We start from the raw sequence: 12,979 nt of genomic DNA, 5'->3' as shown, positions 1-12,979 counted from the left end.
ATTCGTCACAATCGTCGGTGGCTTTCAATGTAGAATGAGTGACGAAAGCAGAATAGGACTAATTTAAGAACTTGACGAAAAACGAATGGGACGACCCAAGACGATACCGCAATTTAAAATGAATAAATTTTCAATATTTATCATTTTATCATCCAAAATCATCATTTAAAAGTCAATTCTACCAGGCAACATAAGGAAAGAATTAAAAATATCTGAAATGTCACCGTATTCAAGGCTTAAAATTTCTTTCTTCTTTGCAAAATGTGATAAAAAAACATTGTGTTTAATTCCGGGGGTATAAATATTGCAAACTTAACCTCGTTGGCAAAATTTGACAATGTCGACGGCGAAGTACCATGAACTATGACTAACTGAAGATTGTTTACTAAATGTATGAAAAAATGTATTACTAAAAATGTTAGGAGTTCGTGCAATTTCGCCGTCGATGTACTATATTACTGTTTATGACTATCAAAGTAAGTACATAATTGCATTTTTCCTAAAGTTATCCTATTTTACGATATTTACCAAATAATAGTCATAATTGCTCTGCAGACGGACTATTACAGACTTAATTATGGATGTATTTATCCACATGATAAAATAACTGTCACTTTTTAACACCGCGGGATAAAAAGTGACGGATACTGTTTTATCACGCTGTCACGTAGACAAGGACGACCGTCATATTCGTGCAGAAGTAGCTACATACCAGATGTTGGCTCATATATGTAATTTTGTAGGAGAGCCACCACCAGGCTTTAGGCGCGCATTAGGGTACAAAACTAGTAGGTAAACTATAAACATAATATAGTACTATTAGTAGCAGATACTTTATAAGAAATATCTGCCCTCATCTGTTATTTATTTGTGATAGCAATTAGGTACTCGTAAGATGCAATTAATGCCACTCTGTTAAAGATATTTCTCCGAAATCACAAAGATGTACTCGTAAAGTACTGGGAAGCATTTGTTTGTGCAGACATCAGCGTCATTCATTAGCTATAAATATTGTTTATAATGCGAGAAAGATGAAGAAGATTGTTTAGGTGCACTGATGGTGCAGGGTTCGACAAACTATAGTTCGTTTTATTAGCATTAGAAAGAACTTGCAAGAAGGTAAGCGATCTTGACATGTCTTTTAATTGAAAAACGCTTTTTAAAAACCAAAAACGATTAGTTATGAAAGCAGAAGAATATAAATGCTCGTATTAGATTCATAATTTTTACATATTTGCCGTAACTTATTTTTAAAATATGTTTTTCAATTAAAAGACACATCAATATTGTTTACCTTTTTTCTAATGCTAAAAAAAACGAGGTATAGAGGACTCGGTTTTTTCTCAGACTTTACCTCTCAATCACAATCAACAACTCTTTGTTTTGTGACGGAGCCTGTAGTAGCTGGTTGTGATATTGTGTTCACCTGACGAAGCCTGCGTTGCAGATATAAAATTATGGTATGGTCCCTCAATCGGTAAATACCCACAAATTAAATACCTAAGTTGCCTTTACATTCGAATGTCATTTCTATGATGGGCCTAATACAAGTTCGAAATACTTGGATTCTATTCGCTCTGTTCTTTTCCCGTCGTTAGCAAAAAGACCGAGACATAAAATGTTCAAACGTAAACGGTTTACCTTTAATAGAGACCCTAGAAAACAAGTCCGAATTCATCGTTTAAAGACGCCTACTAACTTGTAATTATTACAAATTCCTACTCGTATTTACTTTAGCATTAGAAAAGAGGTACTTAAACAATCTTGACATGGCAAATATGTAACAATAACTTTCATAAGAAATACGGCGCGATTCTAGAAATGAATTAGAGATTAACTAGATACGATATAGTAAAGACATGTGACGTCCCACGGAAAAAGGTACCTAATGGCGATTGGCGCTTACGCTATTATTAACGCCGCTCCAATATTATTGCGGCGCTATGCGACGTACGCGCCGGCCGCCATAAGGTACCTTTTGTAGTGGAACGTCACATATCTTTACTATTTCATATCTAGTGGGTCTCTAATTCATTTCGCGAAACGAGCCGATAGTTACTGATTGAAAAAAAAAGCGCTTTTAAAATACACGCTAAGGTCACTTAGTCTTTTTCTAATGCTAAAAAACGAACTATAATTTAGATGAATTTAATATTCATTATTAGTAATCAAATCAATCCAGCAGTTTGGAGGCTAATAGTGGAAGGTGTTGAAAGAAAGGAATAGAGGCATTTTTGATATATAATGCCTTACACCATTTTAGTATCCAAAGAGGTGTCAAATCATTTGAAATACCTATGCTTATTTCTGAAAAGAAAAAAGAATATGAAATAAGCGAATACGAAGATTTCATCACATCATTAAATTTTATCTACCATAGGTATTAATATGTAAAAATAGATAGAGAACCGGGTTGCAGTACCTACACTAGGCACTTACAGGCAAGTAAGCGAAATGCGATGATAACAAATCACTGATTCACATTGTAAGCTTTTAACAGTTAACTGCACCCTTTGCAATTTCAGTTTAGAGCTGATTTGTAAACAATCATAGTATCGCAGTTACTACGTTTTGGTCATGGTAATGTGCCGATGTGATAAGCGCAGGAGAGTGAGGTCATGGAACTTTGCAGGACTGGGGCTCAGACTTGTTCGCGGGAACGAGACAAATTCGCACCTTTCCGATACTAATAAATTACATTTTCGACAGGTAATCCGTGTTTACGTCAACGCTCTAAAATTAAATCTCATACAGTAATAGCACTTCTTTAGTGTTGTTAATGGATCCTAAGTAAACCTATGCTGTTAGCTATTGAATTTCATGCTAAGGTACTTATTGTGAACAAAGCGCATTCCGAGGCTGCGTAGGCCGACGATGCATGTTGTCGGGTGATGTGTGTGGTGAAGCTGAGCGCAAAGTTAGCGAGTCGACGGGCCCGTCATTCGCGGCTCGGCAGCGGCGCGGCGTAGTCGGTGTCGCGCCCTAACAACACACACTTCAATATCATCCGACTTTTGCTGTCAGCGGTATACCATGAGGGCTGGAAGGGCCCCTTTAGCGGCCCTCCTGCTCATCTCCGCTTCCTTGGTAACAAAGGTAAGTCAACTTCGGTCGAATTTTAACTATAAAGTTAGCCAGCCAACGTGCGCACGCCGGCTATGAAAATAAGTTTGCAAAAACTTTTTTGAAATACTTTTGCTTTCTTTAACCAATAAATTAAGACACAAGGTTGCCACAAAAATCATATTAATAAAAGATTTCGTTTTCAGTAATATGTAACTATACACCAACTAGTATATATACCTACCTAGTTGCTTACATTACAAATCATGCCGGCGCGGCGCCGGTGTTGGACTCAATATTTGTTAAATGTTGCCTATTAAAGTGAAAATGGTTTTATACAAAAGTAGACTAAGTAGAAAATTATTGTGTAGTTTGTAAATTAGCAGTTAAGCAATACTTACTTACAATAATTGTAATAATAAATCAGCAATACAGCTTGCGAGTTTGTGATAGAGTCATATGATAATGGTTGAAGAGCCGGCATTATTTAACTTGGCAGAAACGCTGGACATCGGACTAGCTAGACGATAACCTACCGGTAGGTAAATGTTGATAAACCAACATTTATTTTATTTAGGACTAGCGATAAAATATGGTTCACCGACTTTATGTTTCATGATTAATATATTTTTAAAGATATAATCATGGTAGACATAATTATAGTTACGTACAATAAAATTATTTATTATTTAGTAGGTATTCTGTAAAACTCTTACACAACATTATTTAGGAACATACATCGCGGGGCCTTAGTTAGACTATGGGATATCCAGTCACTAAACCGATATTTATATAGGTAGTTAAAAACTAAAGAGGTTCTCTGGTTTTTTTTATTTATTGTTATAAAAAGTAATTATTATTTATAACAGTTATATACTTTCCTTGTAACTTTGAACTTAATGTTTATTAACTTGTTTATTAAATAAATAAAACATGCATAATAAGAAATTAAATATGCACCGTGGTAGTAAAATAAAACTATTTGAAAGTATAATTAAAAATGTTGATTCTATCTTTTTTCGTTTTAAAATAGGTACGTCTTGAATTTTCAATACGTCCTATCTTTATATTGCGCGTTATACTTTCATGCCTTTGGGTTTAGGTTACTGGTTTGAAAATGCCAAAGTATTTTTTTACAATTTGTTGTTTTACTGGTTTACAAGTCTAATTAAGTGACGCTATTAAGATAGGCCATAAATATACGCAGATTACATCATTCAGTACATTAAATAAATATTTCATTTTATATTTGTGACTTACCCATTGATCAAAAGTAAATATGAAGATCTTTTGAGATAATAAATATGCCTTCTTGTCATTAATGTTTAGGCTAGCCAATAAGCCGTTCTTTTTTAAGTGAAATTTAAAGAAATACGTTGAAATCTGTTAAACTGAAGTTTAGTTATTTTTATAGAATGAACCAAGGAAACTTTAGCCTATAGCCGTAAAGTTGCCAAGAAATCTAAAAAGGTTTTGAAGAAGCTTATGAACAACTAGGTTTGTATACTTCTTCGTACCGTAACCAGAATTTAGACTTAAAGGGTCGTGGGTACCTACTTGGCTTAACACTTAGTCTATACGCCGTGAGATTTGGTTTTAAAAAATTATATAAAATACTTAATACATAATATCTCACTCATACTGAAGCGTCTTGGTTCTGTTACCTTCTCATTACCTTAAAAACAATATAACATTACTTGGATTCGACGGGCAAAACAATTTATTGAAAATCTTGAAAAAAATTAGTTTGTTTTATATTGCATTAAACACAGCAATATGGCTAATGGACGTGGTAAATAGTATTTTTTGAAGTTTTATCAGTTTGTAGTATTTTCATCTGTTACACTTTCATAACCAGGCATCGAAAATGTTATAGCATTATCGGTGCAGCGGAGTGGTGTTAACGGATTTGGTATAAACAATTTCAGCCCCAATGATTAATTTGCGTTAATTACGTTAATATAAAACTTAATTTACCATTTCAGCTGGAATGATCTATACCAATTCCGTTAACACCACTCCGCTGCACCAAAAATGCTATAAAATTTAAGATGTCTGTTGATAACGATACGCCATTTAAAGGTAATGTTCAGATGACGACTGCAGCTGCATTACTGCTGCGACGATGTTGCGGGCGCACGCACGCTGAGAATGGGAGACATTCGTAGCCGCAATAACGCCGCAATTAGAACGTTCAATCCATCACTCATTATATCAAGGATTATGAGTTAGTGACAGTGACAGTGGTCGCATCATGTTGTAGCAGTAATATCGCAATAGTAATGCAGCTGCAGTTGCCATCCGAATATCACTTTTGTCACAGAACTCGCGGTCAAAAAGCAGTTCCCATACAATCGATTTAACGCTCTCATTTTAAAACGACATGCTGAAATTACGAGAAACTTGGCATTAGCATTTAAGTAGGTAACATGTATCTACATATTTCCGGTAGTAGAATTTTTGTATGAAAATTTGCTACTCTACTCACTCTATTTTCTTTGTAGTAAATACAATTTCTAGCAACGCTAACGAATACCACGCAGATAAATATTACACACATACTTCAATATGCTTACTAAATGAGAGTGTAAGTTGGATTGTATGGCGGGGGTTAAGTTTTGATGACTCTACAAATAATGGATTTTAATGTGAAACACCCAAAAACTATTTATTAAAGCTAGACTCTACACATACAACTATTAGTGTAATTTTAATCTAATTTATTTATAGGCATATTGCCTATGAAAATAATAACACGTTTTAAGTTTAGTGAAGGATAACTCAATAATCCTTGTTCGTAACTAAGCATTGATTGCGATGTAGGTCTCTCGTAGTCTGTCAGTCATAAAGCTCATTGTTTACTCGTGTAGCTCATTCGCTCTTGCACTCGCGACTGAACCTTTATCAAGTTAATGGGAAGCACTCTCCGCCTCCGCACAAGCAGCCGCCTAACAAGCGTTCTCGCTTAAAAAACATGAAAATTGTGTTTACAACGAAAACTAAAACACTTTTAAACAGTAAGTCAACAACTACTGTAAATTAAATTGAAATCTTTAACGCTATACATACATTATTGTATATGTTTTAGTGTATTATATTATTTAAATGTCTTGCACCTGAATATTAAACTAATGAAAAAAACGTAAAACAAAATAATCGCAGAATTAAGTACCTTACATACATACATAGAGCAGTATTATATTAGTTTATCGTAATTTTATACCTTTAAACGACCAAACTTCTTGTATATTTATTTATATATTTAGGGGATCTCGGAAACGGCTCAAACGATTTCGATAAAATTTGGTATATGGGGGTTTTCGGGGGCGAAAAATCGATCTAGCTAGGAGTTATCTTTGAAAAAACGCGCATTTTTGAGGTTTCATATGTTTTCCGAGCAAAGGTCGGTCTCCCAGATACTATAAATTAAGCCTGTCCTAAAAATATGACATCACATTACCTATCTCTACTTTATAAGTCATGGCATTATTATTATGGACAAATTATATTATATTAGTGATTGGAATAAAAAGGCTGGAATGAATGATGAATAAAGTGTAATGACAATAGTAATAAGTTAATTATTACTGATGTGTCTGACCCGCATTTAACTTTCTTCAGTACTCTATTCATTCGGATTCAGTCTTTAGACGTAGGTATTATACATACAATAATGTAGTTCTCTGCGGGTGACAGGCAGCGAGCATGATACATGGAAAACATATTTTTCTCTAATCCCTTTAGCTGAAGAGCTTGTAATACTACCGCATTAAAGAAGAATAAAAACTGTCCAGAAAACCTTTATATCATAATTTAAAATGGAACTTAATAGCTTGCATCTACATTTCCGATTAGCATAGCGATTTCTACTTATTTTGAATGTTTAGTTTTTTGGTTACTGATTGATGGGCCTTTTGGTTGCTGCTCGGGATGAATTACCTCGATAACTGCTTATTTAATGTCATATATTTTATGAATATATTCGTTACCTGCGCTTAAATAGCATTTTTTTAAACAGTTCAATTGGTATTGCGCCCTTTGTGGCGTATTCATATTACCATCTCAACTTGATATCCCGCGGTGTAGCAACCAAAATGCCGATTACTGCATAAAATGTAGGTATATAAACAAAAACTATAACTGATGACAATGAAGAAATCATAACGGGATACAGCTACACAGTGACTGCGTGTATTGACTTGGGTTTAACTAAATACCCCTAATCAAGTTTAAAACTGACAACATTTGTTAGAGTGATGACAACTATGAGTTTTCACTTTGTTCGAACAGGAAAACGTAATATACCGCTTATTTGCCCATACGCTTGGTCCCATCGCTTAGCTTATGGAATTCAATTTAGCATCTTAGCAACAACACATTTCTTAAAAGCTTTACGATATATGTAAACATGCATATCTCGCATTAATGTTATCGATGTAAAAAGAGTTATGCAGGGTGTTGGTTATCTTTTGATATCCTGGTGACGATACTGGATGTTCACCATTATTATTATCTATTCAATGGCCACAAGAAAAGAGGGCCTACTCGTATTACATTTGCACTACACTAATAGGTACAGTCACCTGCAATAATATGTTACACAACGAAGGCAGAAAAAATATCTGACACGGTCTTATTTATGGATCCACAAGAGCGTGTCACATATTTTTGCGGCCTTCGAAGAGTAACATATTATTGCAGGTGACTGTACTATAGTGGAACCATCAAGTTGTGGGACTTACAATAGTTACATTGGATGTAGGAATGGAGCGTCATACTTGTAGTATTTTTGTTGACGATCACGTGTTTGATATGCCTACATTTCAAAATGAGTAGAAAAAAAACAGAATGTAAACATTAAATTTTTAAGGAAGATGCATAGCGAATGTGTTAGGTAATTAATAGATATGCGGATTTCTCAATTTAAGTCGTACCTCATTAGGAGATACTTTAACTCGAATATTTATTAAAATTTTATAATAGCCATATACATATATCCATCATATCCATTCATTTATAATTTACAAGGTTTAGCTAACTTGAAGGCCCTACGGTATTTATAATTGAGTGCCTCAAATATCAGCCCAAGATTTTAATTGCAGTTTTAATCTGAACCTATACAAAAACTCGTGAATCTATACAAAAAAGTGCGAGTCGGACTAGCCCGCCGAGGGTTCCGTACATTTATAACATATTTTTTTTCTGATTTCTTCCTGTAGGTACTTGTAGTAAAATATGACATTACTTGCCAAATTTCATAGTTCTAGTCTAGGTCAACGGATATGTAAATTTCGATCCTTCAAGAGTGCCGAAATAAACGGCTGTGTGTTTGTTTAAGTATGTTAGGTAACTTTGCAAGAAATCTTCAAACGACTGTAGACCTAAGTATATGGTTTAAATTTCAACTCTATAGCAACCTCCACGCGTTTCCGAGATAAAGGGTTTTGACCTCTTGTCAGACAGATTCTATAAGGGTTTTACATTTGAGGTAATGTCAATGTGGGACGGTTTTAGCTAACTTTAACTGTGATAAGACTTTTTTGTTAGTTTATCGGTTACCTTATCATTTTTTGCCGTAAAGTTATTTGAGTTAACAAATATGAACTAATACAGTATTTTCCGAAGGAATAAACATTTCTAGAGATTTTACTACTTTTTTTGGGGCTAACTATAAGTGTCGTTCTTTCTAAGTCTCAAAAAAAATGTTTTGAGATCCACAAATAATTTGTGAATCTAAAACCGTAGAAGTACAAAATGATAGGTATCTCGTAAAGTAATATATATTCATGTCAAATATATTTACTGTTCATAAAAAAAATGTGACTGAAATCTTTTGTGTATCATTTATGTCGAAAATCTTCGTTAGACAAATTTTGACACAAAGTCGCTTCGCCTGTAAAATTAAAATTAACTATGAATTAAAGATTTAAAAACTAAATTCAAATTAAAATAAACCTACTTAAAAATTAAATTAATACTGATAATATTATATAAAAACTAAAATATACTAATAAAATAGACGAAGAAAATAAAAAGAAATTATAAAAAGAATACTGTAATATTACTAAAATGGCACTTCAAGTGTTATGCCTCTAGGGTACGAAATTTAAGAACATTAAAAACTTATGCTAAAAACTATATAGGCAATAAGAAAAAAATGCCAAGTGAATATAATTATGATATTTTTTGAGTTATTCATAACATTTCGATTTTCGATAAAGCACAATGCATCCAAATATTATCAAGAAACACACAATCAGGTTTTCAGCAAACATGAAACCTGGAAGTCTTTTTAATACGGAAATTGATAGTCTAGACTAGACCGTTCATAAAGGCTTTGTTTCTACGCGAAAGGAATGCCGGTGGTCGTCATTATGTTTACCCAAACGATGCTTTAAACAGTCATCAACATGAAAAAAAATCCCGGTCTCAGTTCTGGGGGTTCCGTACCATTGCACATTTTTTTTACCAACGTATCTAGTCTTTTCAAAACGGCATAAGTTATTTTTCTTTAAGTACATCAAGTATAAGGTTTTTAATGTTTACTACGAATAAGTATTTAATCTCAGACAATAAAATAAACCGAAAAATTACTAACAAACTTAATATAAAACATAATTAAATAACTAACCTTTAAAACTTAATCTAAAAATAAATAAACCATTTGGAGTTGAAACTCTAGGTTCATGGGGTCCCAAAGTGCATAAGTTGATCGCAGAAATTGCAAAGCGTCTGGTTGACGTAACTAGTGACCGAAGAACTGGCGGCTTCCTCGTACAACGTATCAGCATTGCGATACAGCGAGGAAATGCCGTCAGCATCCTTGGTACAATGCCTCAACGGCCTATTTCAGATTTATTAGTTAATAATTTCGTTTAGTAATGTAGTAGTCTTGTATGTAAATAAATGATTAAAGTCAAAATAAATAAAACTAATCTTAAAATAAATAACTAATAAAAACTAACCCCTTGCGACTTGGTGCCGTAGGTGCTGGCAGCATTTCCTCGTCGTATCGCAATATTTAATTGTTATTGAGATCTAACAATGTAAAAGAAATAAAACCCTTTTGTATGAGGTATATCCTCTCATTTTTAAAATAGTTTGATTAGGGATTATTGTCTGTAACTTTTGTAATTATAGCGGCAAAATAAAAACACATTCTGTGAATTTGACGGACGTGCTCACGCCAAGCTCACACCAGTTGACAGACAGTCGCACGGTCAAAGACATGGCACAAACTTAGTATCTACCTAATAGCCATCGGGTACGGAACCCCAAAAATATAGTTTATCTTATCTACCAAATCGGCGCCGTCGTTTCCTAAATATAACAATTTTACATGTAGATACTCGTTTGTAGGTTTGTGCATGTACTAATTATAACTACATATCCCGTGGACAATCGATAATAAAATGAACTGATAAAACAGCTCATAAGCTATCAATTTAGCCTCGTGTGTCGAATCATAGATCTTTTAAAATAAAATAATAAAATTAGTGTTAATATTAATTTAACCTATTTTCTTATTTTTGATTTCAGAAAACTTCCTTAACTTCTAGAGTTAGACCAAGACAAGTCTGCAACGATTTTGATAACACAAGAAGTGCGGATGTCAAATTTTATGAAATTATGACGTATAAATTAACACTTTCAAAATCGTTACAGACCTTTAAACATGTCATACCTACCTATAATTTTATTTGTAGAATGTCAGTGCATTTCGTTATTATTATACATTTTCCTAAACCATTTGGGTTACCTTCAGGTCTTAAATGTTAGTCGTATTTGAGTATTTCTGTTCACTTATCTTTTTCAAGTTTAGTACCACTACGGACAACTAAGCTAATAAAAGTCTAAGTAAAAGTAGAAATGCCTATTTTAGGGTCAAACAGATCACTGTGTTACGTTCTTTCCTGTAGAAATACACAAGAGTTAAGGGCTATAAAGATTAATTTTCTTATTTAACCCTTATCCACAGGAGAGAATACTAGCGTGTTCGCGTGAACTGTACATTTTTCTCTCCTGTGGGCAATAGTTAACAGCTTGTGGGCATGTAAGTAATGATTTTATCATAGTTCTGTAAATAACAGGAGGACCTTTTTACGTGGGTCAGGGTTAAATAAGAAAATTAACCTTTATAGCCCTTAACTCTTGTGTATGTCTACAGGAGAGAACGTAACACAGTGATCTGTTTGACCCTTTAATACTAATTAATTTCTTTTCGCACGTCTGTCATTTCAGTTGTCTGTAGCAAGACAAAATTCAAGCAACAGAAAAGTGTTATGCAAGTGATTGCCTCGTCCGGGGTTATCCTGGGTGTTATCAGTCTTCCAAGACTCAATCCCTCATTTTCAGTCAGCACACTCGTACATATATGCGATAAATTAACGAAAATAGGTACATTTTTGGTACACTTATCTGAGCAGTTTATCAAAAGTGACCCAGCACTAGCGCCTTGCACAATACTTGTCGTCGATAACGATGCCAATTTGCTTGTATCATGAGACAAATTAAGTCATTAAACGCTTGGGGCTGCGAGTTAATCACTTGTAAAACAATTGAAGTTCGTATTGTTTTATTGTATTGTATGAAAAACCGCATAGTACATACAAGTACATATGTGCCTATGTGTACTTGTGCGTTAGTTATTTAATAACTTTATGATAGATAAAAGTGACAGATAAAAGAGTTCAAAGTGTAAAAATGAGCAATCTGTCAAAAAACTATGAATAACAATTAGTTACAAGTTTTTTTTTTTTTTATTATGCATGGGTTTACTCATGGCCACAGACTAGCCGAGGCGTAGACGTGGCCTACGATGGAGCGAGCTCGCCCAGAAGGTGCCTGTTCACTCTTGATTTGGGACTGGACAGGGCACTCTTCTGCCGAATGCCCCGGGATGCTGCGCCAGACACAGACTGGATCTCACAGGATAGATCACGGGGCGTTTGTAAAGAGTAGAAGTTGTGAGCATTGTCTAGGACGAAGTGGCGGGAAAGAGGGAAGGCCCCAGCAGTGGGACACTCGTATATGCTAGTAAAAAATAATAATATAAAATAATCTCTTATTATTTGAATTTTTTATTCCATTTAGTCATGATTTCTTAAAAGACTAACATTCTCCTATTATGTTAAGGCAACTTAGACTGTGGGGTAATTTAAACTAAGGTACTTGCACCTAATAAGGCCCAGTTTTAAAGCTTGCTCAATTTCATAATTTCATACTTTTATAAGTGTAAATGAGTTTAAATTTCTTGCCCATGTTTGGTTAGTACCATAGACAAAATTGCAAGTTCATATCAAAAATGAAAAAAATAAAAAAATAAATTAATAGTGGGCCTTATTAGGCGCAAGTACCTTAATCGAAATATCTTTCATGTTTTACATTATCAACTGGAGTCACACACAATAAACACATATTTTTCGCTATCTGGCCATACAATGGCACTCTAGTTAATAGGTATTGTAAAACATGGAAGACATTTCGATTAGTGAAATTACCCCGCAGTCTAAATTATCCCTCTGCACCTTATGTTTTAAATTTGGGTATCTATTTTTTGACGTTTCCGTGCCCTACTATGGCTGATAATTGGAGCAAGTAATACCTACGAGTAGGTACCGAAAGTACCTATTATTAGAAAACAAATTATTTTTATGTAAATATTTTAACCTATGTTGTAGAAATTCAAATCTATTCATTATCCAAAAATTCTACATCGTTCATCGAGTCTAAGTAAGATTAGGAAACGGAAACTTATCTAAAAATGTGATAACACAAACGACCTACATCTTGCAGTTGCTTAATCTTAGTGCAGCGGATGTGTACAAGTAGGTAGTTGTTTATAAGGCATCATGCTATCAAGAGAATCAGCTTGCTTGGTGCACTGTAAAGCCTATTTAAATTTGATGTTGTTGAA

At 34.0% G+C, this 12,979-nt stretch overlaps 1 protein-coding gene across 1 annotated transcript in view; it reads left to right on the top strand.

Annotated features, from left to right (window-relative positions):
• Positions 1-2,943: 2,943 nt before the first annotated feature.
• LOC134679297 (basement membrane-specific heparan sulfate proteoglycan core protein) overlaps positions 2,944-12,979 on the top strand; it is a 181,665-nt gene continuing 171,629 nt past the window's right edge. The window contains exon 1 of the mRNA XM_063538194.1: positions 2,944-3,096. Coding sequence (XP_063394264.1) covers positions 3,034-3,096 — 63 coding nt within the window. The 5' untranslated portion in view covers positions 2,944-3,033. The remainder of the gene's footprint in view (positions 3,097-12,979) is intronic.

This window comes from Cydia fagiglandana, chromosome Z (genome assembly GCF_963556715.1).
Source record: "Cydia fagiglandana chromosome Z, ilCydFagi1.1, whole genome shotgun sequence".
In the NCBI taxonomy this organism is placed as follows: domain Eukaryota; kingdom Metazoa; phylum Arthropoda; class Insecta; order Lepidoptera; family Tortricidae; genus Cydia; species Cydia fagiglandana.
Note: the sequence above shows the minus strand (reverse complement) of the source record. Positions and strands in the feature narration are given on the sequence as shown.